This window comes from Apus apus, chromosome 10 (assembly GCF_020740795.1).
Source record: "Apus apus isolate bApuApu2 chromosome 10, bApuApu2.pri.cur, whole genome shotgun sequence".
NCBI classification, from domain to species: domain Eukaryota; kingdom Metazoa; phylum Chordata; class Aves; order Apodiformes; family Apodidae; genus Apus; species Apus apus.
The window spans coordinates 683,323-707,682 of record NC_067291.1 but is presented as its reverse complement, the minus strand read 5'-3'; the positions used below and the strand labels follow the sequence as shown (position 1 = coordinate 707,682).

The window sequence follows — 24,360 nt, the reverse complement described above, 5'->3', positions numbered from 1 at the left end:
GAATTGCTCCAAGTTTTGCCCTACCAGGCAGCAATTTTTTGCTGTCTCTAGCTCTAACTCTGCTGATCTTCCTGTCTCAGGGAGGACTCTGGACTAGGAGGGGTCAAGTACCTGTTTGGCTGCTTTTGGAGCACAGCAAACAACTCCCTGTGCACAGCCAGCAGACTTTGCAGTCATCACAGGGGTTTGTGTGGCAAAGGATGTGAAGGGAGCTGGAAACCTGAGACGGTGTAGAAGTGTGGAAGACTCTGCAGCAGTGGTGGCAGTGTGCCATGGAACCTTGTCCCTGGCCTTGTGGTGCCAGTGGGATCAACCACCCTGCTATTTTGAGAAGGCAGCTTGGCGCAAGCAGAGCCATCTAGGTCTGTAGCTGCTGGGACTGCCTGGTGCTTTTTCCTGGAGCTGGAGGTCACAGTGACCTCACTGGTGACAGTTGTGCTCTGCTTGGAGCACTGGGTCACCGGGAGTAGGAGCTGTGGGAGTAGATGAGCATCCTCCCATCAAGAAGGTTGGACAGCAGAGCCTCAGGGTCTTCACACAGATGGTGCAGAGAGGACATCCAGAGTCCCTAGATATTGGGAAGGAGGCACAGCTGGAGATTGGTAGTGAGACACTGGAACAGGTTGCCCAGTGAAGGGATTGGTTGTGCTAGAGACCTCCTGAGGTCTGAGTCTGTGATGCTGGGGCTGACTCCATGCCAAGAATTGGGGCAGCAGCTCAGGGTGGGTTTCATTACCTTGCAGAGCCCACGGTTAGTACCATGCACAGCAGGGCTGCTCTCCGTACCATCGTGTGTCTGTTCACTTTGCTGCTCCCTGTAGAAGCCAGGCTTGGTCTGATGGGAATCACCAGACTGGAAGGCTTAATGTTGAACCAAAACCATCCTGTGAGCTGGAATAAACAGATTCTTTGGGATGGAGAAGAGACACTTGGTTGGTGGGCATCTTCTTACCATGAAGAACTGGAGTGGCAGCAGCAGCTGGAGGCTGTTTCTCATGAAGTGCTCTTTTGGATTTCCCAAACCTGGTGAGGTTTTTTTACCAGAAAGAGATGCCTAGAAACTAGAGATAGAGAGAGTACTGGTGAGGTTGTGACTGAGTCACAGGCAGAATGGGGAGAGACTGGAGTTGTGAGCAGCAGAGGGAGCTTTGGGACTGGAATACTGGACTGGAATGGAACTTTGCAGGAGTGTTTGGCCTGGTATGGGAGAGAGAAGAGGGAAGGACACTGGGGCCGTGGTAGGGTAGTCTGTAGCATCCAGTGAACTGCACTGAGGTCTTAAATGGAGTTTCTGATTCTTCTGCTGTTTGTATCATAGTGAGGTCTCTCACAAGTACTTATCTCCCACTAACAGTTCCTCCTCTTCCTTTGTGGGTATGTTCTTCAGGTGTTGGTAACATGGCCGTGACATCTTCTTACAATCTGGAAATGGAGCAGTAGGTAACTAGCTTAACTCTTCCTGTAGAGGAGCCTTATAATTAACTTTGCTCTCTGTACATTCCTCCAAGTTTGCTGACACTGCCTGGCTGCAGAGGCCCTGTGGGAAGAGCAGTGTATTCCAGGGACACTGGTAGCAGACCTGGAGGCAAGATATTGACCTCTCTTCTCAATCCCACGATGCCATGGCACTTCCTGGTTTCTATTTCTCTAGCTTTTTGCTGCTCCCATATTGCAAACTATAATTCCCAATTGGCTGTGTTTTTACAGTGGTTTTGTCCTTTTTTTTTCCCAGGTTTGCTTAACACAGTGTTCAATTCCCTAAGATTGAAATCAGAGCTCTGAGCATCCTTCTGAAGCTGGTTGATGGGGAAATGTCTGGTTTTGTGGGCTATCATAAGTAGCAAGTGCATCTGAAGGAAGCTGAGGTGAATGTAGTTAGGAATGCCAGCAAGATGAAACAGGGTGCAGTGCCAGCTCAGAAACCCCAGTTGGATCTCACTGGGAGTTGGAAATCCCTGTTGCTCACCCTGATGATTCAGCCCAGGTTCCTCAGCAACCAGCACCAAAGCCCCTTGTCAGCAGGGCAATCCAGCAAGGACCCCTCCTTGCCTTAGAGTGAGCAGTGAAGGAAGATGATGTGGTTTTGCCACTTAGGGCAGTTTATTAGCAAGTTGGGTAACATGGATCAGCAAGGACCTCTCAGAGATTAAGCTGCTGTGGAGCTCTTTCTGGACACTGTGCTTTGACTCATACTTCTCCACACCAACTCGTATTTGAAGCTTCTTCATCTTTGGGCAGAAATAATTTCACAAGTGCAGGGCAAGCCGTGTTTGCAAGTCATACCCACCACCCAAAGGTGACATCATTCCTTGTCTTCTTCATTGTCTTTTGGTGATGACCGTGCCTTTCTCAGCAGCTGTGCAGGTTTGGTTTGTCTCTTGTTACCATTCCTTCCCCTAGGCAAGGAAGGATCTTTGGTCTGTCCCTCCTGCGACTTTTCCAGTATTTCTCAGTCCTTTCCATGCTGTCATGTTTTCCCTCTTTAGTACAGTCTGCAGATTTAATTTCCTTGCTGTTGCATCCTCTCTCAGGTTGCTAATGAAGATGTTAGTGGCACCCTGCTGGTATTTTTCTGTTCTTATCCTCATTTAGTATTTTATGTTACGCTTGTGCTCAAAACCCCAAACTGAAGCAATGATGCCCCCTTTTGCTGGGTGCTGCACCAGCAGAGGCAGAGCAAGTCCCTGGCCCCAGAGCCTGCCTGGTCATTAGGGACTGGTTGTTTATCTGCATTATTACAGGACACGTAACTGGCCTTGCATCCCCTCTGTGAGGGGTCAGTCTTGCAGCTCTGCCCGACGTGGTATCTAAAGGCCAACTGATGTTGCTGAAGTGGTTTGCAGGTCTTCAGGGCTGTGTGAGAAGTGATGACAGAAAAGGATCTTGCATCCAGTAGCTGGCAGGGAGCAGAGGAAGAGCAGAGCAGAGATGTCCCTGTGATTAAAACCAGCCTCACATCAGATGACGTTGCCCTAATCCCAGTCATGCTACTTATTGCATGAACCAGTTAAATCCTTTTCCTCTGGGTCTCTTTCCCAAGTGGAAAATAAAGCAGTGCTTCTCCGTCAGAGGTTCTTTACTCTGAATTTTGCTGCTTAAAGCTGTGATCTTTGAATCAAAGCTGCTCTAGGAGCAGAAGCTATGGTCAGGTAGGAAAGTCCACCCCTGGTATCGAATGTCCCCTGCCTTGTTTGCTGGGGACTGAAGCAAAAGCTGCTCTGATTTCAGCCCTGCTGCCGAGTGGGTGGTTGGTTGGCTGCTGCCCGGGGCTCCCTCCCCGGGGCTCCTCAATCTCAGTATTTCCAGTTGAGCTTTGCACATCTCACACCTCCTCGGAGCACATTCTGGGCTTGTTGCCTTCTCTTCATGGCAGCCACTCAAAAAGCCTTGGTGGAGACCAGAATGATCCCTTTGTTACGCTTGTCAGCACTAAAGGTGACTTGGAAACTTTTTCTCCCCCTGTTGAGATCCGAGTGTTGACGACGGCTTTTCCTGGCTCCGGGCTGACGTCACCGACACCTTGAGCTGAGCAAGGAGCTGCCTTTCTCCTCCTGAAGTGTTGGTGACTTCAGTGCTCGCTGGGGAAACATGGGCTGGTGCAGGCAGGGCTTGGCAGGAGTCTAAAGCAAGCAGGGAACTATTTACATTTATTCCGGTTTAATGTGCTCTCAAGTCCATGTTCATTTTGCTAATGACTTTGATCCAACAGACTATGACTTTAACTGGAAAAAGAACATTTCCGCTGTTCCATTTTAGTAGCTGATCGGGGTGTTTGGGCTTATTTTGGATGCCAAGGCACACAAAGCCCGATATCTAGATGTAGTTATTATCTTGGGCTGAATTATTGGGTAATTATGTTTGACAGGAGTCAAGTGCTTATTTTTAATTTCTAGGTGATCACTTAGTGTCCTAAATCTGCACAAGGGAACAGGTCTAAGTTATTTTTGTGCTACAGGAGTGCAATTATCATTTAAACGGGCTCCATCTTTCCCTCTTAGGGATTTTTTGTTTAATCTCTTGCCTTCGTCTTCCCTCCCTGGTGAAAATAACAGCAAAAAAAATGGCACTTGGGCACCAAGCACACAGGGCTTGCTTTAGAAGAAGAAGGGTAGAAATTCTCTATATTTAGACTCCAGAAAGCGCCTGTTTAGATTATCTCCAAATAAAGGAACAATAGATCACTGGTAATATTTTTCCAAGAAAGAAGTTAATGAGAGGGAGAAACCTATACGTTGACTTTGAAGAACAGTATAAATAGCTCTAGACTTTCCATGAGGACCTTCTCCCCAGAGTATAGGTTTCCTATCACAGGCCCCGAGGGAGAAAAATGCCCATTTGTGTGGTGCTGTGGCTGTGCTGGCTCACCCCTCACCAAAGAGATACTTGCCTTCTCATTCCTGAGGCTTAGTTATTGCCTCTCCACTGAGGAGTGAATTTTAGCAGGGTTTTGAAGGCCAGATCAGGTCTACTTCCTTCTGCAGTGGTCTAGGTTAATGATTGCAGCTGATAAAAGGCCTTTGAACTTTACAGGTCCCTGAATTCTGCTAAGCTGAGTTTGCCTTTCACGAGTAGCCTGATGCCAGATCAAGTGGTGTGAGGCATTAGTCTGGCTCGCACGGACCAGCGGGTGATGCTTCTTGTTATTGGTTTTCTCAGCGCGCGAAGCCCCCCTGGTTGGTGGTTCTAGGAGCAGAGCAGGGCAGGCAAGCAGCTGGTTTGGATTAGGGACGGTAAGAGATGGGGGAGTTTTTCCTTCTGTGAAGTGCTTTGGTTTTCATCAGAGACTCTTCTGAGGCTCCAGCTGCCTTGCATAAGCCAGCAGGTTTACTGAGGCCACTGCTCAGTCTGTTAAGATGAAGGAGAGATTGTCACTTGATGATGATTAATTTAGGAATGCATTAACATGCCAAAGAAATCGAATGATAGAGGCTGGCTTGCCCTCTCTTCTGGTTTCCTAGACCCTAGGGAAAAAATGAAGCCAAGACTGAAGCGTATGACTTAATTAATGATGACTGTGGACTTAGCCTCTGCTACCATTTCAGCAAACTAGTCAGTGATGTGGGATTTGTTTTTTCTCTGTTCAGATGTGGCCACTGATACTTGCTGCCTTCTTAGTGTTTTTTTTTTATTTCATCCTCAAGCCAAGGGTTAGATAAAACTGATCTTGAGCCTGGCTGCTGCTCAGGCTCCCCACACCCTTGCCATCTGCTTGTAGCTCCACGAGGTTGAGCCGTGACCACCCTTGAGGTGGTGACCCCAAATGATGGGGGAGCTGGCAGCTTACAAAATACAACCCCCGTGGTACATGTGCGGGTGCCCAAGGACTGTGCTTGCTCAGCTTTCATTGTTGTCTCATCCATTTCATAACCTGGAGCAGACTGGTGGCTCAGGGGTGTATCCTGGTCCTGCTGCTTGTTGGGCTGAGAGAAACCCTGTCATGTTGGCAGGATTGAAGTTACAGCTGGAAGTGGGTGCTGGGGTCGCGCCTCCTTTGGGAGCAGCAGCAAAGGGTCAGCAAACGCCCGAGTCAAGCAGGGCAGGAAGGTGGGTGCCTTGCCTGCACAGGGCTGTGTTCACCAGAGTTGGGTTTTTTTCCAAGTTCAGCTGGTCTCTGTCACCGTCTGTGCTCGGCTGCACTGTTTTACCTCTTTGCTTTGCAACTTGGATTTATGAAAGGATTTAAGCTGTTTCTGGCAGGGTGCAGGCGCTCTGAGCTGCTTGAGCAGAAGCAGGTGCCCTGGTTTCCCCTCATCTCCTCTCCATTGCCTGTTTTCTCCCCTGTGCTGGCTTTGGACCAGGTGAGCCCTGCCTCCCCTGTCCCTCAGCACTGGGGGAGGTACATGCCCCTTCCAGCTGAGTCTAGTACATGACCCAAAATTTTTCCAAGTCCGTCCAGGTCATCAGGTGCTCTGTAAACATCTCAAGCCCTTCTTGCTCTTTTGGTAGGGTTTGCCCTGGGCAGGTGTTTCCTCAGGCTGGGATCTGGGCTGCAGGAGGGTGGTGGTGGCTGCAGGTCCTGTGAGGCAGGTTGAGGGAGCGCAGGGGGTGCAGTGTTTGCCAGCACTGCTGAGTCCTCCAGGTCTCCCTGTGGACTGCAGCCCTGGCAGACTGCTCAGTGTTTCAAAATCTGAGGGCACCAGCACAAGTTTGAATATTAAATCTACATTTCAAAGTCCTGTTATTACTTATTACGTTTTAATTGCTTCCCTTGCCCTTTGAATCAAAGTAGAGCTTGTGGTGTAGGAACACAACAAGAACTGGGCTTGCGGCTGGGAGGTGGAGAACACCCACTGGATGGATCCAGCTGGCTGGGAGAAGGATCCTGCAATAATCCTGGCCTGCTGTGTCTGGATCTGGTTGCATACCAGCTAAGCATGCAAGGGGCAGAGCAGGCAAGGCCTGACAGGCCTCGTTGTGGGAAGAAGGGGAAAGGAAGGCAGGCGAGCAAAATTCCTTGCGCATCCTCATGAAGGGAGCCTGAGCCAGCGCACGATCTGCCAGCAGCAGATGTAAGCTCTCAGAAACAGCAGGGAGGATGTTGACTGCAACAATGCATCAAGGCTGCGGTTTGTAACCTCAATAGTAAGGCAGTTAAGTTTTTTCTTTTTTTTTTCTTTTTTTTCTTTTTTTTTTTTTTTTAACAAAGACATTTTGATTGCCAAATCCATAACCATTAGCAGCTGTGGTTTCGAGCTGTTCCTTCCTCACACGTTGCAGTCTAGACCTGACAGGCTTTCAAACAAAAGTTTGGCTGTCGCCTTTTGTTTGTGTTTCTCTGCAATCCTGCTTTTTTTCTTTTTTGCCTGTTCTGTTGATTTGAAGGGAAGGTTGGAGCTCATCCCTTTCCTAACCCAGGCTCTACCGAGTGGCTCCTCTGCATCCATCTGGTCTTCTGTGGCCAAGGGCAGCACGTAGAGTTCCTCGGGTGCACATTCACAAGGCTGCAGTACTGGATGTTTCTGCCTCAGGCTAGAAAATTTGGTGTTTCTGGAAAGTTTGATCTGCTTTGGGGTTTCTGCTTAGGAAAATATTACATTTTTCACAGGCCAAAAGCCTGGTTGGCCTGTGCTAAGACGGAGAGAATGGATCCTTAAAAGATGATGCTTGAAAATGTGCTCAGAGTTGAAAGTGTGATGCAAGACCATTTCATGGGGGAGATCAAACCTCAAAGCAAAGTTTGGTGCTCTGCAAGCTCTTTCCCAAACTGGAGGTTTGAGTCAGGAGAAGATGACGCAGAGCAGCAGCAAACCTGGACCTCCTGGCTCAGGTGATGGCTCTTGTTGCCATTTGGGTGTCACCTTTGAGTATACCCTGGAGCACTTCAGGGTGGAGGCTGGGAGATTGGCTAGGTAACCCCCAAACATGATTTTTATACCTTCCGTGTGGAGAACAATAGAATGGGGAAACACTTCAACACCACTCTCCTTGGAAATGTGACAAGGAAGGACATGGCTGGGGCACAGCAGTTCTTGAAGGCTGGTCTGTGGGAAGGGTGGGACGTTTTTTCCACTTGCTCTTAAGTAACTTGTACCTGAGCACTGGGTCAGTTGGGCTGCAGCTGCACCCAGGCAGCTCCGCGGGGTGTCTGTGGGCAGGAACTGGGGTTATTGCTGGTGGTGGCTGAACTGGAATCAGCGAGTTTGCAGCTCCCAGAACCGGATGAGCCGGTCATTTTTGAGGGCTCCATTTCTCCTGCATCCATGTGTCTGTGCTGCAGGCATTGCCATGAATGTCTCTCTTTGGCTGCAGCATTTTGTCGCTTGCCAGAAACTCCCGACTTCCTTTTCCCCTTCGCAAACCACCAAAGAAACATTTTCTAGCTGGATAGTGAGCAATTTCCCTCCGGAGAGGAGGAGAAAATGGCTGTTTAGTAGTTAATTACCTGTTACGTTAGGCTGACAGCTATGAAGCTTATGAGGCGTGAAGGAAGAGTGGATCCGCCTTTCCCACAAATCACCAAGAAAACGGGGTGAGGGCAGTTGCACCCGTCTCCCCGGGGATGCCCCACATCCCGCTTCTGTCCCTCGCGTGTGGCCAAGAGGCTTCTCCTAACACCCAGGGAAGAGCCCAGCGCATGTTTTTGCCTGCTGGGGAGAGCTGATTTATGGCCACTGCTGGTTACAGCAGCCCTGCTCTTTTGGAGGGGATGCAGTCTCCGCCAAGATGATTTTTCTTCCCCTCTTTGAATGCATTTTACGGGGAGCTCTCTTGCCAACACATGGGCTCCACTTGCTTTTATTCTTTCCAGACAGCATTGCTTTCCAGCGCTGCCTCTTTTATTTTGAAGCTCTTAGCAGCAGGGAAACGAAGGCTGGAGCTGGTGTCCTGGCCCAGCACTGCCTGGCAGAGCCAGCTCTGTTTCCCCTGTTGTTCACACAGGAGGCACGCCAGGAAAATGATTCAACCCTTTTCCATTATGAACCTCGCAGAACGTCTCACCCACCTCCTCGCTGTCAGTGCCTGTGCCCCAAGGCCACCCCCTGGTAGCTGTAAGATGGAGAGGGTGGTGGCCACCCTCCCAAGGACTACAGGTTCCAGCCTGCAATTCTCTGCCGCGCTCCAGCTCCCCGCGCTGTGCCGGGGCCGCGCGCTCCCACGCTGGATGGGCACGGAGAGCTCCAGCTGCGCTGTGGGGCAGCCTGTGGAAAACACTGGGGCTGTTCCCACCCAGCGTTAGCATTTGGTCTCTTGTGCTGCGGTTGCTTGTCTCCTTTTGTGTTTGGAGACCTTAATGAGAGCAAAAGATGCTCCGGAAAGGTCACTAACGAAGCTGCCGGGGAGCGCGTTGGCTGCGTGCCGCGCAGAGCCACTGCTCCGTCGCACGCGATGCCTTTGTTCCCTCCTCGGAGGCACCGGAGCAGAGCTCATCTCGTTAGTGATGGTTTGGCTCCCCCCGGCTCATTTTCCTTCAGCTCTCTTGATTCCCCTGCCTCCAGTTCACAGCACCTGGGTTCAAGCAAACACAACTTATATTGGGGAGGGGTGAAAAAACTGAGGGGCTTGGGACAGCCCTTCTCCATGTTTGGTTTTTTTCCCCTACTGCTGAGATGGAATTATTACCAGAGATGCTGGGTGAGCCTGCATAGTCCCCGCATCCCACTGCAGCCTCTACCCAAATCAGGGGGAAAAAAAGCTTTAACAGATTGGTAGGAGGAAAGAAATATGAGCAGGATATATTTTTTTTCCTCAAATGTCAGGGAAGGTGGGTTTGTGTTTCTGTGGGCCCCCAGCTGGCTTGTCCCCTCCTTTGCTCTTTTGCTGTGAGCTGCAGAGTGGGGAGGCTGGGCAGCCCTGCTGCTATTTCTGGTGATGAGCTAGTGATGGGAGACTGTGAAGAGAAGGTGTAGGGAACATTCATTAGCAATTATCCCTGTTTGCAGCTTGATCTGGGGACATCTGATACTCACTTAATGTATGTTCAAAGCACCGGCTCCAGTGAGAGGGCAAATCTAGTGGCTGGTTTTCAAGGAGCCCAGCACTCAGCTTCCTTTTCCAGCTTGTACTCAGATGCCACATTTAACCTTGAGCTCTTTCTCTGTGTGTTAACCTGCCTTGAGATCTGCTTCCTCCCCCGCTTCCCCCCCCCCCCCGCCCCGGCTAATCTCTTTACAGCTAAAATCTCACAAACCTGTTAGCTGCAAATTGAAGCCCAGCCAGTGTAGTCACAGAGATGGGAAGAGCCAGGAGGGTGGTGGTTGCGTGGACGCCGATAAGTGGAGAGTGTACGTGGGGTTTTTGACTGCAAAGCAGTGGGCTGGAGCAGCAGTTGGTAAGCCATGCGGGCTGTTCACAGCCCACGGATCCCACCATACTCCCAACTACCATGTTGCAAGCCTGTTACGAGGTGCCAGAAGGTCTGAAAGGAGGCTGAATCATATTTTTTACACTGTAGTTACATTGCATAACCCCTCTCTTCCAAGCTTTCCTGCTCATCTACAGGATTGTAGGAGCATGGGTTTTCTCCTTCTTGAGGGACAACCTTGCCCCTGACTCTTTTTTGTAGAGGGCTTTTTAGCTACATTGTCATAAATGCTGAGTTGCTTCCTGCTGGAGACAATGTCAAAGCCTGGAATACTGGCATCTGTCTTATTTACACCCTCAAAGTAATACCAATGAGTACTGTTGAAATTAGGAAGGACTCTCAGGCTACTGGCTGGGTTTGATTGTTGGTCTGTTGTAGGGAGGGAGCGTGGTTTCCCTCTAAACTGACCTTTTGTTTAAAAGATTGCTGTTACAGATTCTCTTTACTGGAGATATGCCCTGTATTCTCTCTCTGGCACTTGACATGGCTCTTGGAGTTTTCCTCCAAGTCTCATGTTTGCTGAAGTGCTGTCTGTGGGATGTTGTAGTTGGAAGTAAATTTGTTCTCTGTTGGAAGTAAATTACTGCTCTGCAGATTGTAGAATGACTTGTCTGACCTCTCAGGGCAGAAACATTGAGAAATTAGGTTTTTTAACACTTGGGCAGCTTTGGAAAGTGTGATGGAGACAAATGTGTTTGGTGTCTTGGTGGCAGTGTCTCCACTGAGTGAGAAGGTCAATGCAGGAGTTGCCTTTGGCACAGGGCAGGTGGATACTGGTGTCCTGGCACTAAGCTAAGTGGCAGAAAGAGCTGTAGAGGTGGAGGAGTGCTGCTGTTCAGCTGTACTGTCTGCCTTTATCTTATTGATGATGAGACAAGATAGTGTAGATATAGTCTGTAGGTGTCCACGGGTGATGTTGCTCATGGTGATCATGTGTGGCGTTGAGAGTGAGCACTGTTTAGGGGACTGAACAGCAGCAGGGAGAGATTTTGGGTAGGAAACAGTAACAGATCCAAGTGAGCTCTAGGAGTGAGGTCTATGGAGGTGATTTCTGAATATGGTAAATATGGGAAGCTGGTTGCAGGTGCACTGGGGAAGGGCTGGGCTCCAGGTCCTGGTGATGTGTCGTGTGGCAAAAGCCCATCTGGCCGTGTCTGTGTGAAGGTTGCAGGCAGGGGTTTCATGAGATCCAACCTCTCGCTGCTCACTAAGAGAAGGCTCATTTCCTACCAGTCCCTGGCCACACACTCCTGCCACGCACCCACTTCATCAGACCCTTTGAGTAGTTCAGCCCAGTAAACTGGCAGAAAACTGACTTTATCCGGGTAAATGAGTTGAATTGACCTGTGGAGGCGGCTGGGGGAAGAGGAGAGCTTGGCGAGTAGGTGGGATTAGCATCTTGGGAGGGCTCAGCATGTTGTGGGAGCTCAGCCCCATCTTCTCCACCTGGGAGCATCTTGTCTGTAGGCAGAGGAAAGGGTTACAGGTTTTCCTCAGCTCCAGCAGGCAGGAATATTCTGCTTTTATTGTTCACCAGGATGGGATAAGAGGTTTCCGGGGTAGGTACAATAGGAAGCCTTAACTGTAGCACACAAGGGGCTCCTTCCCTGCCTCCTGGGAGTGAGATGCCAGAGAAGGACCGAGGCATTTAGAATGCAGGAGATGGATGGATTTGGCACATGTACAGAAACGTACCCTGGGAGCAGAGATGAAAGGCTGGAAGTGTAAACCTGAGTTGCAGCTGTGGCATCCGCCTTGGCCGCAGGATTGGATGGAGATGGAAGCTTTTGGAGCTGCAGGTTTGATCCTGGTTTTGGATGAAAGCTGTCAGTGGAGGAACCAACCTGGCTGTGGCTTTTACTGCTGATGTGTGGATTATGGACGTAGTCCTTATGTAGGAGCTTGTAGGGTGCATGAAGGGGAAATTGGTGATGGCCGGGTCCACCTAGGAGATGGTGGCTGGGGAGGTCTGGGAAGCAGCTGTACTCCAAGCAGCAAGACCTCTACGGCACAGCCCAGACACACAACCTGGCTGAAGAAGCCACTGGCCAAAACGTGTGGTAGAGCTGGGATGGACCACCTCGGCCACCAGGTCTGGTGGTGGCTTATGCATTATCGCTTTATGGTGCCACCTCTGGAGGCCATGTCAGAGTGGGAACTGCCGGACACCTCAGGTCACCCATCACCTGTGTGATGCTGAGAGCAAGAACGTGGTGCCAGCATTTCACGCTCGCCAGGCGTTCGCTGGAGATTGGCTCTTCCTAACCTTCCAAAATCCTCCTTCCCTGCAGATGGGAAATGAAACTCCTTGGCATTGGCACAGAGCACTGGAAGCGAGTCAAGTAACGTGGCTCAGACAAAAAAAAAAAGAAGAGGGAGAAGCCTCTCCAAGCCTGGATGGGTAGAACGGGGCATCTGCGTGCGATGCAGAGCAGGGCAGCTCTTTCTGTGCACGTACATCTCTCTCTCTTGCTTGGTGAGCAGCTCTTACACGCCGTTGTAAAGTGAGAGGGGCTGGAAGTGCTTTCCCTGCCTGATCCAATTCCGGTGTTGGGCTTCTATAAATCTCCCCTAACCGCTGGCAATGCTGCCAAACCCGCTGCAGTGCAGGGAGGGTGGGTTGCTCCTGCTCCCCTCACCGTGCCCAGCTGTTCCAGGCCAGATCCAAACTCATCTTGGCAGGTCGGTGAGAGCTTTTCAAACACTCAGCCTAGGAGTCATTTGTTAGTAACAAATGGGGGATTTGCCAGGACACGCTGCTCCATCTGGTCTGGCATCCTGTCCCCTACAGCAGCCTTGACGGATCTGCTCGAGGAAGGCAGGGGAGCAAAAAAAACCTGAAGGCAGCTTTCCCAGGGAAGGAAAACAGCTTCCGCAGTCTGTTTGAACAGAGTTTCCTGGGCTGGAGCACCTTTGTGGAATGCCCTCACCTCTGCGTCTGTCAGCACAAGGTCTGCAGCTAACAGAGAACTTGAAGTGATGGCTGGTAGATACATTTTTTATTACTGTTTTGCATTTCACTTGTGAACGCCAGTGAGGCTGAGCTGCATCCAGACAGGACTTTGGTGCACTTCCCTCACTGAGTGGGCTTTTTTTTCTCCTTTTCCCCCTGTGGTTAATGAAAACAACAATCTGTTCATATTCTGCCTGTAAAAGTCCCCCATGTCTTCACCACAGAAAACTCTCTCTGTAGACTCCATGCTCAGAGCCAGTCCTGGCTTCTCTGAGCCATTGATCTGGCACATTGCAAATGGCTTTTCTACTGCTCACTCTTTGGATGCAGAGAGATCTCAAGGGCTGTGTGTCCCACTCTCTCCAAATCTCAAAGACCTTGTGTTTGGGCTGAACTTTGTGGGGAAGAAATGGAGATGTATCTGTAGCTAGGACAGCTGCTTTGGTAGAAGATGTGGCCATCCTTCTGGTGGTTGTTATCTTGTTGGGTTGGCCAAGCTGTTTTGGTTGAGGTGCCAGTGTGTCATCCACAGCTGGCTGGGGGTTTGATGGGGGCTCCTGCAGCCCCAGCCAGTGCAATCTGGGAATGCTTTGGACTGCAAATTGGTCCCATGCTTGACCCAGTGCAAAGATGGCATTGAGTAGGTAAGCTTGGGAGGGCAGGGCCCTGGACCGTGCTCTCAGTGCCCCACATACTAGATCATACCTTAAGTCCAGTGTGAAACCACACCTTTGAGGTGGTGAAACAGGTCAGTGCCAAGGGGGGCTGGAAAAGGTTATAGAGGCTTTTTGGGAAGCAGCTTGTTGGGCAGATCCAAGTAAGCTCCAGCAGAGATGTGATGAGAAGGGGCTTAGCAAGAGACTTGCTCTGATCAAGACCAAAGCAAGTATCTTGCCTTTTTTTTTTTTTTTTTTTCCCCATTCAAAGTTCTTGAACTGGCTTAGTCTGAGCTGCTGCAGCCTAGATATAACCCATCTCTGGAATAAGGCTTGCTCTTCTCCTGACCACCGAGCTCCTGTCACACCGTGGCTGTCAGTCTGACTCTGCTGTGTCTGTCTGTTCCATAGTATCCAGATCTGAGCCAGGAGTCTGGGTCTCCATTTGTCTTTATCTGCACCAATCCCCAGGAGATGGTTGTGAAGTTTCCCATCAAAGGAAAACACAAAATCTGTAAGTAGTAAAGTTTCCACAAATGCCCCCTTTGCCTTTTGTGCCTGCTCTCATCACCACCTCTGCTTGCCTTTGCCATATGAGTTCACAACCTTTGCCCTGTGCTCTTTGATCTGTAGGTGTTTCTTTAATGACTCAAATACATCTGTAATTTTTTTTTTCTTCAGTTCCCCTTTCCCCAGATGTTGCTTCCTTCCAAAATACATGCCTCTTCCTGCCTCTGCAAACATGCAGGAATCAAAGAGCTCTCCTGTCTGCAGCCGGTCTGCTGCTGGCATCAGCCTGGGTCAGGATGTGAACCGGGGTGGCGGCGCTGGTGCAGATCCAGGCCAGCTCTTTGCCTGCGGTTCGGAATTGCCCTCTCACACACAAGGATGGGGAAGGCTTGAAGCAGAAAGAGCTGCAGGGCCAGATGGATGTTCTCCATCCGCAGGCCAGCAGGATGGGATGTCCTGGCAGAGCTCACAGGGAAGAGCCACAGCATCTGTCCGCTCTCCGCTTGCCAGTGTCGTTAGTCCCTTTTATGAGCCACCAGCCCCTCCACAGGCTGCCAGTTATTCCTGCCTGCTGCTGTAAAAAGGATGGAGGAGGGATGCAGCAGCTGGGGAGCCTGCAGTCAGCTCTGTCCTTATTAGCAGCCTCCCCACCACACAGCCTGGGGAAGGCACCATACACGCTTTCAGGGGATGTGAAAAATTAATTTGACGGGCTAAAAGCAGCATAAGCAGAAATAGGCTTGGCTGTTTGTTTTGCAGAGCTGACGACTGGGTTTTCTTTCCCGTTTGCATCATGGTTCTCTGGTAGTAGTTATCTAGGGGCACAGGAGCGGCAGGGTTCTTGGGACTGCTTAATAAGGGCTTTTGAAGCACAGTGTGGGGTTATTTTTGTTGTTTTGAGGTTTTTTTTGCTCTGTCTCTTCAGAGATGCACCATTCTTCCATGGCTTCCGTCTCCCCGGGCCGTGGGGCAGTACCTGCCCTTCCGGGGTACTGAGCAGGGTGGAACCATTTAGTGTCTTCCCTGCTTTTGCAGCAGCGTCTGGGAGGTGTGTTCAGCCCGACGACAGGCGATGCTCAGTGAGCTGCAGCGCTCGGAAGTCGCTGGCAGCGCCGTCGCTCCCTGGGGACGGGTCTGTCCCGGCTGGGTGGGCAGGGCTGCACTTATTTATTTAGGATGCCAAAGTCTTTGCTGCCGTGGAGCAGCCTCGTCCTTGCTGCACGCTGGAGCAGCTGCTGCACCCGTTTTCTGTCTTGTTTCAAGCTCCCCTTGCTCTATCTACGGGCTCTCGTGCCCCTGCGCTGCCACATCTGCCTCTGCCCGGCCGCCAGGAGGAGCTGAGGTGGCAGGGTAAGGTGGCAGGGTGAGGTGGCAGGGTAAGGTGGCAGGGTGAGGTGCCGGCGTGGCCGCAGGGGTAGCTGCTGGGCAGCCGGCTTCTCCGTGTCTGCCTGGCCGGGTGCAGGCGCTGCCTGTCCCCTCCCCATCTGTCACATCGTCTCCTTTGTGTTGTGACACTTTCCTGCTTGGAGAAGGATCAGTCTAACAGCCTGGAAGGAAGCTGGCTGTGCTGGCGGCTGCTTGCGCTGCCCGCTCCTGCTGCTGGCCCTGCCTTCCTGCCCTCCATCCCCACAGGAGCTGTCATGCCAGAAGTGGCAGGGGAGCCTGTGGAGTTGCACATTCCCCTCCCAGAGGGGACGTCATCCGTCTGGGTGATATTTGTGACAGCTTAGGGAAGGAGCAGGGAAAGCTCCTGACCTTTCATCAGGGTAAGGTGTTGTTTTAATAGCAGCTGGCATCGTGTCCGAGGCAGTCAAAAGCTTAATTCTCCAAGCTGGAAGCAGAGCAGGGGGACTGCTCCAGCTCACATCCCTACCTGAGCTCACTGGCTGCCCCGGTTGCCTTGAAGCCTGACTCAAGCCATGACAAAATGCCAGTTTGTCTTGTTGGGAAGCCAAACTGGAGCAGTTTTTCCTTGCCAGGTAACAGCACGGTCCTTGCTGTGATGACATCTGAATGCTTCTCCATTGCAAATTAGTCCTTTCTAGCAGCCTGGGAATGGGGAAGAAAAAGCCCTAACATAGCTGGATTTTTGCTGCCAGGGTTATTGTTTGTGTGGACGAGTTGGGCACTGTGTTTGCATTGTGTTTGGGAGCATGGCTGTCCCCGAACATGTCCCTGCTTAGTATGAGGACAAAGCTCAGTGGTGGTTCTCGTGGGAGATTTCCTTCAATCCAGGCAAAGCCTCCCTGGAGCGTCGCTCAGAACCCTCCCTTCAGCAGCCACGGGTTGGAGGAGCCCGGAGGAGGGACCCAGCGCAGTACAAGGCCAGAGTCCTTGAATCAATGAGCAGAAAGAAAAGGAGCCCCTGGGGCTGCTGCCTTATTTTTAACCTTTTCCTAAAGGTTACCCATGTGATGTTTTATCTTTGCCAGCTGATAGAGCCAGGGAGCATCCTGATCACTTTTGGGGTGTGGGAGGAGCAGACGGGCATGTTAAATATGAACCTCACAGCCCTGGAGGTGACACAGCCTTCATGGTGGGGGACCAGAGCATGAAGTGTGAACTTGCTGCCTTTCTCCTGCTAAAAGCCCCACAGCTTGGGGACAGTGACCTGACATGCCACTTCCAGATAGTGCGTCCATGCTGGCCTCGTTGGGTGTCCATCGCTGTTTCCCAGAGGGAGCTTCTTCCTCATTCCTTAAGCAAGTGGGAAAAGTCTTCTCCCACACAGAGTGGCAGGGAGGATGGTGGATCTCCCAGACATTGTAGGAGAGCGTGGTGAGTTGCAAACCCTCGCTCACATTTTTTTGGTACTTGTTATGGATTTCATGCATTGAACTTCCCTCTCAAGCTCAGAGAGGAGCAAGGCTGGCCCAGAACTCAAGCAGGAGGAGGATCCATTTCAGGGAGTCTAGATTGTTCTGGTGGGGAAGAAAAGAACAGTTTCCCACACCTCTCCTGAGAAAGTATTGTCAGACTCTTTGTTGAGCTGAAATTGGGAAATTTTATTGAACAGAAGGTGATGGTCTCTGACAGGTTTGAAGCCATTTTCTCTGGACAAGTGTCTGCTTCTGATGGCATGTGGGCATTTACCAGCAGTTTTTGGAGCAGTGGCCAAAGTGGGACCTGTTTGGAGCCCGGTGTCTGTGGTCCCCACCAGGGATGAGATCTGCTGTGTGCTGTAGCTGGGCTGGAGCAAGGCAGCTCTCCCAGGGATTGTGTGGGCTGTGCTTCACCCATGGGGTGACACCGAGCTTGATTCCCTGGAGGGATGATGCTGCAGGACCTGGATGAGGTGCCTGCCAGCTCTGGTTCCATCCACCTCACTGGAATGTCACTGGGATGAGCTGTATCTGTCCATCTCCTTGGGAACAAGCTCTTTGCTTCCCCTCCTGATGGTGTGACCACGTTGGCTGGCTGTGCACCCCCCCAGGAACCAGGGCTGCCATCCCAACTCACCGCAGACTTCTGCAACATAGTGGAGCCCTGTCTTTGCTCCCAGCTACAGGGAGAGATGGGATGAGGATGGGAATATGCAAGGAAGTAGGAACAGGGAGTCAAGTTCCCAGGAAAATGTGGCATTAGAGAAAGTGACTGGTGCTGGCTGATGGCAGAGCCTCTCTGGGACACTGGCTCTTTGCTGTACTGCTTTGCTTAAGGTCACTTTCCCTTTTTCCCCTCTCTTGTTTGGAGGAGGGAGCTTTGACTGGAACAGTAGTAGCATCCTTGCTTGTTTATGGGCAGGGAGAGGGGGATAGGGATGCACCTCTGAGGCAGCACATCACCTTCCCGGCTTGCTCGCCGTGCCTGGTTTTTGGCCTTGTCTGCATGAGTTGCCTGGACCCCATGTGTTGATGTCCTGCTCCTCTTCTGGGTGGGAACATGGAGCTGGCAGTGAAGCCACCAAGGGCTGTGAAGGACATTGGGGGGCAGTGTTTGCTCTGGGTCCCACCAGAGCAGCTGACTGTGGGTGCCTGGGCTCCCTGAGGTGCTCCCCAGTGGCAAAAGGCAGCACGTCCCTCTCAGATGGTGGCCTCCAAGGTGCATGGCAGCGCATAGCAGTTAGTCCCCATCACCTTCTATGCCCCATTGCATTATCATCCCCAAGCTGGGCTTTTATTGTCCTCAAGCTGGGCTTTTCTTGTCCCCAAGCCCTGCTTTTTACCAGGTCTTGGAGGAGCATGTCCCTGACACGGTGCTTGACAGTCCCCCGTCTCCTGCAGACGTGTTGACACGCATCCTGCGGGCGAGCAAAGGGATCGGTTTCCCCCCCAGTCACACCAGGCAAGTGCTGGATGTTAATTTACTCTCATCCTCACTCAAGTTCCCCTGCTCTGGTGTCTCTCTGCCACGTCTTGCCCCCGGCTCCCCGGTGTCACGCCTGCAGAGGGAAGCCACAGCGGCTGGAAACGCCTGGCTCCTCAAGCAGGATAATTGAATGTGACAGGAACACACTAACCAGGAGACCTCACTGCCTTCAGCTGCTTTGCATTGCAAATAGCATTTTAAAATAAAGAGTGATGAGGGTTTGTTGTGTTTTTTTTTTAATCCCCTCTTTACAGGGAAGCTGGATGCAAAGATCCATCAGGGAGCAAAGAAGGGGTTAATGAAGCAGAAGGCGATGGTGTGAGCTGCAGGGAGCAGAGCTGGGTTCCCACGAATCTCCTGACTGCCCCTCACTGCCAGCGGAGGGTGCCAGGACGGTCCTTGGCTCTGGAGACCAGGTGCAAGATGGATCTGAGAGAGCTTTTAGGTATCACTTTATCCGTTGTGTACCACAAGCATTAAAAGAGATGTTTTTCTGCAGAGCTCTTGCCCAGCAGCCCTGTGTCTCCTGGGAAGTCCCACGCTGCAGGACAAGGGTGGGCAGGAGGTGGAATGTGGCGGGATGGGATTCAACCAAGTGCTGGCATCTTCACATCTCCTGGGAGTGCTGGATCTCAGGCCAGGAGCCAGCCAAGCCTCATCCATCTCAGCAGCCAGGAGGTAGCTCCATCCTGGCTTTGCCAGCAGCTCCCTCTCCAAAATGTGCCTTGAGGTCTTTTGGACGAGGTCAGACACATCATGGCATTGACCTCTCCAGGGAAGGGCAAGAAGGGGGTGAATGAAGGGGGATTGCTCCCGACAGCCAGAGAGCCCGAGTCCTGTTCATCCTGTGCTTCGGGATGCAGGGGCCCCAGGGTGAGAGGTGGGGCTCCGTTCCCACTCAGAAGCTTCCACTCCCCCTCCCAGCTCTTGGCATTGCCTCGCAGCAATTGCCTTACATCTCTCCTCATTTACCTCAAAGCAGCAGCCACTCTGGAAAAGCTGCCCCCGTCTGGTGACTTCATGCTGGAGTTAACAGCTTGCCCTGCCTTACAAATGAGATTGATTTCTCCTAATTCTTTAATCCTTCATATTCAGCACAGGAGCTCATTCCACATCCTGTGAGCATGCCAGGTCACCTTGCTCCAAGCTCTGTCTTGCCACAGTCTGAGTGCTCCGTGCTCCCTGAAGCCCACCCTGCTCAGGGGGGACAGAGCAACCCTGAGTACCATCGAGTGCTCCTCTTCCCTGGGGCTGCAGTGGGGAGCAGAGCTGGGCTACTGGGGCTGTCACTGGTTGTCCCAGCCTCTGCCTCAGTTCCCATTGCTGACCCAGCAGAGAGGAGGAGGGTGTGCAGCCTTCATCCCAGCTGCCTGTGCTCCCTTAAATTCAGCACCTGGGTGCCATGGTGCTGGAAACCACCTGGCTAGTGCTGCCAGTTGCCCTGGGAATTGTCTTCTGGCTCCTTTTGCTGCCTATGGAGTCTCTGAGATGCAAGAGATGCTGGATCTGGGTTCAGTGCCCACGCACCTCATTCCTCATGTGGAAAACCCATGTGGGTGTTTCAGCTCTGTGTTACCTGGGCTTGGCACAGAGGTTATGGCATGAGAGCTGCAGAGGGAGATGGGCTCCCGCTGCTTCACCCCATCCACCAGCCTGTCCCCATCCCTCAGGTACCACCATACGGTCCCAATCAGCTGTGCTGGGACTCCTGGCCACTTCCCTGCACGTGTTTCTCTTCTTGGATCATGGAGGTCCTCCTCGCTTGGGTGGATGTTCCTTGAGAGTGAGGGACATGTCTGTGGTGCCTGTAGGAGCAGAGGAGAGGGAGGGGGGCTTGGGATGGCATCCTAGGGTCCTGGTGCCATGGGGAGAAGGAGGCAGGAGAGGACTTGGCCAAGATGGCTGGGCAGGAGAGGCAGGACTTTGCCGGAACTGCCTGTGGTTAATTCCCTGGAGCACCCGCTGGAGGGGGAAGGGGCTGACCGTGGATCAGCTGGCCCAATGGCACTGCTTGTGGGACCAAGGTGGGGAGACGCTCTTCCAGGCAGACCTGCGTGGAGAAGGAGCCTCTGGTTCTGTGGCAGAAAACATCTTTCCCAAAATATCATTGCTGTGTCTGCTGCTCTGCCCTGCATCTCACTGGCATGGCCTGGGATGAGCAGGATGCTCAGGACACCAAGCACCTGGGGTGGAAAAGCACCCTGGGAGGATGTTCTCATGTATGGGGTTGCTGGGGAACGAGCAGGCTCATGCACCAGCCTATCCCTGGTTTGTTCCATATTGCCAGCAGCAGATGGTTTTCCCACCCTGAGGACCATCAGTCCTGGTCTTGGATGTGCTGAACATCACCACCAAGTACCCAGAATACTCCAGGGATGGTGGCACCTCTCTGGGCCAGGATGCCCCACACCAGAGCCCAGGTGGGTGGGTGGAGGTGGTGGTCCCTGCTCCACCACCCTCTCTGCAGGACCATGGCCTGGCTCCAAGCTGCCAGGCTGGGATCGTGCTCCCAGTGCAAGTTTGCATCTCTGGGCTGATTTTGGTGCATTCTGGAGCCCCAGCTAGGACCCCCTGCTGAGATGGGCCGGTATTTCCTCTCTGGGTGGTGTGGGGATGATGCCAGGGTGTTGGGAGTGGAGGGTTTGGGAGACAGTCCATGTCCTGGGGACAAGGTGGGCTGGGGCTCAGCAGGCTTCCAGGAGGGATGATGCTCCCTCCATCCTAGTGGGATAAAATCTGGGGAGGAAAAATGATGGCATGGGGCATGACCTCATGGGTTTTTAGGGCGGATCGGGGTGCCCCAGGGCGCACCCTGGGTGGTGACCCCCTCCATCAGAGCAGGACCCAAAAACCAGCCTGAGTGGTTCTGTGCTGATGCGCTGAGCTGAGCCAGCCCCTGATGATGCAGCTGTGGGAGGACCCTGCTGGGCATGGGGTCTCACAGGACACCCCAAAAAAGAACCCCCGTCCCCCTTTGCCAGGTGACGTAGGGTGGAAAACACTCCGCTCCGGCTCCCCCTGCCGCTCCGGCCTCCGCGTTTTCCGCCCGCGGCCGCCGGGCCCCGGAGCCACCTTTGTGCGGGCGGCTCCGCGCCGGGTTTTCCTGCCCGCCGGGGGTGCTGCGCTCCGTCCTCCCGCTCCGCGCTCCACCTTCCGCGTGTTGCGTCGCGCCCGCGCCCGCTCCGCTCCGCTTTCCGGCCGGATTCCGGCTCCGGGCTGCCGCGTCGCCGCCGAGGGGAGCCGAGGGGAGCCGAGGGGAGCCGATCGCGGCCGATCGGAGCCGAGGGGAGCCGAGGGCAGCCGAGCGCCCGCCCCGCCCCGCCAGGCGGACACCGGCGCGGCCTGCGCGGCGCGGCCCACAGCGCGGGCGGCATGGCGGCCCCGGCGGCCGGCCCCTAGCGCCGGCGGAGCGGAGCAGCGGCCAGCCGGCCCCATGGAGGAGACTTAGGGCTGCCTGGGACGGGAGCGGAGCCCGGTGAGTGAGGGCCCGGCCGGACCCCGCGGCGGTGTGTGTGTGTGTGAGGTGGGAGGCGGCGATCGGGGTCCCCCGCGGCCGTTGGGCTCGGGTGGTCCTTCCGCCGCGACCGTTGGGCCCGCCCCCCCCCCCCCCCGGTCACCGTTGTGGCCGGGGTTCTGCCACCCCCCCCCGTGGCGGTTGGACCCAGGCCCCCCCTCCCCGGTGACGCCTGGGCCCGGGTCGTTTTCCCCGACCCCCCCGGGGCCCTCGGTGCCGGGACGCCCTCCCGGCCCTTGAGTTCCCTCCCGTGGCCGGGCGCCGCGGCTGTTGTTCGGGTAGCCCCCCCGTGGTTGTTGCAACCGAGGTATGTGCCCCCTCCCTCTCCCCCGTTGCCTTTGAGGTCGCCCCCCCTGTGTGTGGGACCTTGCGGGGGCCGGGTACCCCCAAGCCGTGCGGGAACATCTCTTTGCCACCGTGGTGGCTGTGGTGCCGGGAGGGGAGCCCTGGGGTCCCTCAGCCGTGCCCCCCCCCCCGCGGGGCTGTGCGATGGGGGGTCCCCCCAGCTGCGGGCGGCGAGGGACTGCTCCCCGTGTGTGTGGGGGTCACTGCCGGGGCAGGTTTGGGGGTGAGTGTCAGGGCTGGGGGGGGACAGTGTGCTCGGGCTGTGTTTGGGGTGGCAGGATGCAGGTCCTGAGGGGATAGTTGTGTCCCTGTGAGGGGAGGGGATGTGTGTGTCTCCCCCCTGACCCCTGTCTCTGTGCAGGAAGGGTTTGGGGGCCATGGGGACCGGAGGAGTCCCAGCAAGGCTGCTTCCCCAGGAATGCTGCACTCTAGCCCTTTTGGGGTGCTGTGGAGGGGACACAGGCTTTCGCAAGGGATTCTTGGCCCAAATTATGGAATATTTAATTTTCCCAAAGGCATTTAAGGAGCAGGAGTTGTCTGTGTGTGTGTTTGGGGGCAAACGCTGGGCTGGGCTCCAGCCCCACTCAGCTTCTCCTGAGAGAGGGTCTGTGGGTGACAGTGACCCACTGCTGTCTGTCATGTCCCACGCTGCTGATGTGGGAGCCCTGCTGATGGGTCTGGTCCCGGGGGGTGACACCACTGGTGACAACGTGGCGGTGGCAAGGCATCGCAGAAGGGCTTCTGCGGGTGGAACAGAGGGTGAGGACGGCTGCTCCTGCCCTGGAGCTCTCCCGCCCGTTGTGTACACGGAGAAGGTCACTGGTTCAGGTCTGGTCTGCAAGCCTTGGCTCCCCTCCATCTCCCAACAGCCGCCTTTTTCTTTTTCCTTTCCTTTTTCTCCCGTTATGGGAATGCCCTTTCCCTTGCGGGAGGTGTTAGACACACACATTTTTTGTAGCACACACCAAAGAGCTCTCCGGCCCTTTTTCCCCCCTCTAGAAGAATTAAGGATGCCGGCAGCGGGGCTGGCATCGGGTGCTGGGGTGCACAGGGGTGGTGTGGGTACTCACAGCCTTCCTCGCCTGGACATCCTCAGGAAAACCTATTTCCACGCTTTGTGCAGTGTCTCTGGCGTCGGATCATACTGCACATTTCTGGCTCTTTGTTGGCAGCACGCGCACGGCACTCGAAAAATCCAGTCAGCTTGTTATATTGATTAACTCCTGACCAGAAATAATTTATAATTTATTATTTCGAAGCCATTTTGGTCTGGAAACAAAAATCCTTGCCCTTTTATGCTCTCATTCAGCCAGCAAGGTTTTCTCCTCTCCCTGCGGGGTAGAGCTCTCTGGAGAAGGGAGACGTGTGCAGCGCCCGGAGCGCGGCCGTTTTGGTGGTGCAAAAGGACAAGGATTTAATGTTTCACCTAAACTGGCCCCGTGTTCAGGACAAGGGGTGGGAGCCAGTTAGAGCAACCAGAGAAAATTAATTATCAAGCAAGTTGTAATGATCTGTAATTGAGTATGACCAGGACACAGAGGTGGTTTGTTGTTCTTTTTTTTTCTTTTTTCAAATGGGCCTCTTGGACTTGGTTTCCAGTGGAGGGGTCTGTGTGTTCTCAGTCTCCATGAGGCTGCTCGTTGGCATGTGCGTGCATGTAGGTGTCTCTTAATACATGTGTTGTCCTGTCGTGAAGTCCTCTGCGTCTGCCAAAAAAGGTGTTATTTTATTTTGGGGAGAAGCTGCTGGGGACGTTGGTGTGTCTGTAGCCCTGTGTCCCAGACTGGGTGACACCCGCAGGTGATCTCTCTCTGCCAGGAGCAAGGTTGCCAAGTCCCCTGGAGCTTGCTGTGCCCAACTCGCTGGACATCAGCAGGAATGGCATCTGCTTCTGCTGCCTCAAAAGGTTCTTTTTCCCTTTCAGTCATTAGGCTGGCTGGAAAGGTGCCTTTTTTGGGAAGAAAGGGCTTGCAAAGTCTCAAGGCGGTTGAGTGTTTCTCATGCTGTGTTGCAGCTACCTGACATCTTTATGATGTATGAACAAGAAGGACAGGTCAGGGTTTGCTCTGTCTGGTTTAGTCTCTTTGAGAACCGGCCTGCGTTGAATTTGCCTTCAGATCATATTTACAGGATCTTTTTAGTGCCATAAATTAAAGAAAACCAGAAGATTTCTAGTCTTTTTAGCACTTCCACCTGGGTGTCCCTACCAAAACAGGGTGGATGTCTGTGAGGTGTGTCCACACCATGACAGAGGTTGGAGGCCCTGGCTGGG

General features: G+C 53.3%; 2 protein-coding genes across 4 annotated transcripts in view; both read left to right on the top strand.

The window, feature by feature from the left end:
- TRIP4 (thyroid hormone receptor interactor 4) overlaps positions 1–18,727 on the top strand; it is a 31,455-nt gene extending 12,728 nt beyond the window's left edge. The window contains exons 12-13 of one of the 2 annotated variants that reach the window (XM_051628750.1): positions 13,823–13,925; positions 18,484–18,727. In XM_051628750.1, the coding sequence (XP_051484710.1) occupies positions 13,823–13,925; positions 18,484–18,551 (171 nt within the window). In that variant the 3' untranslated portion in view covers positions 18,552–18,727. The remainder of the gene's footprint in view (positions 1–13,822; positions 13,926–18,483) is intronic. The other variant, XM_051628751.1, reaches the window with a different exon arrangement.
- A 2,841-nt stretch (positions 18,728–21,568) lies between these two features.
- ZNF609 (zinc finger protein 609) overlaps positions 21,569–24,360 on the top strand; it is a 72,983-nt gene continuing 70,191 nt past the window's right edge. For both annotated transcript variants that reach the window (XM_051628737.1, XM_051628738.1), the window contains exon 1: positions 21,569–21,704. The gene's annotated coding sequence lies outside the window, so the exon portion shown is untranslated. The remainder of the gene's footprint in view (positions 21,705–24,360) is intronic.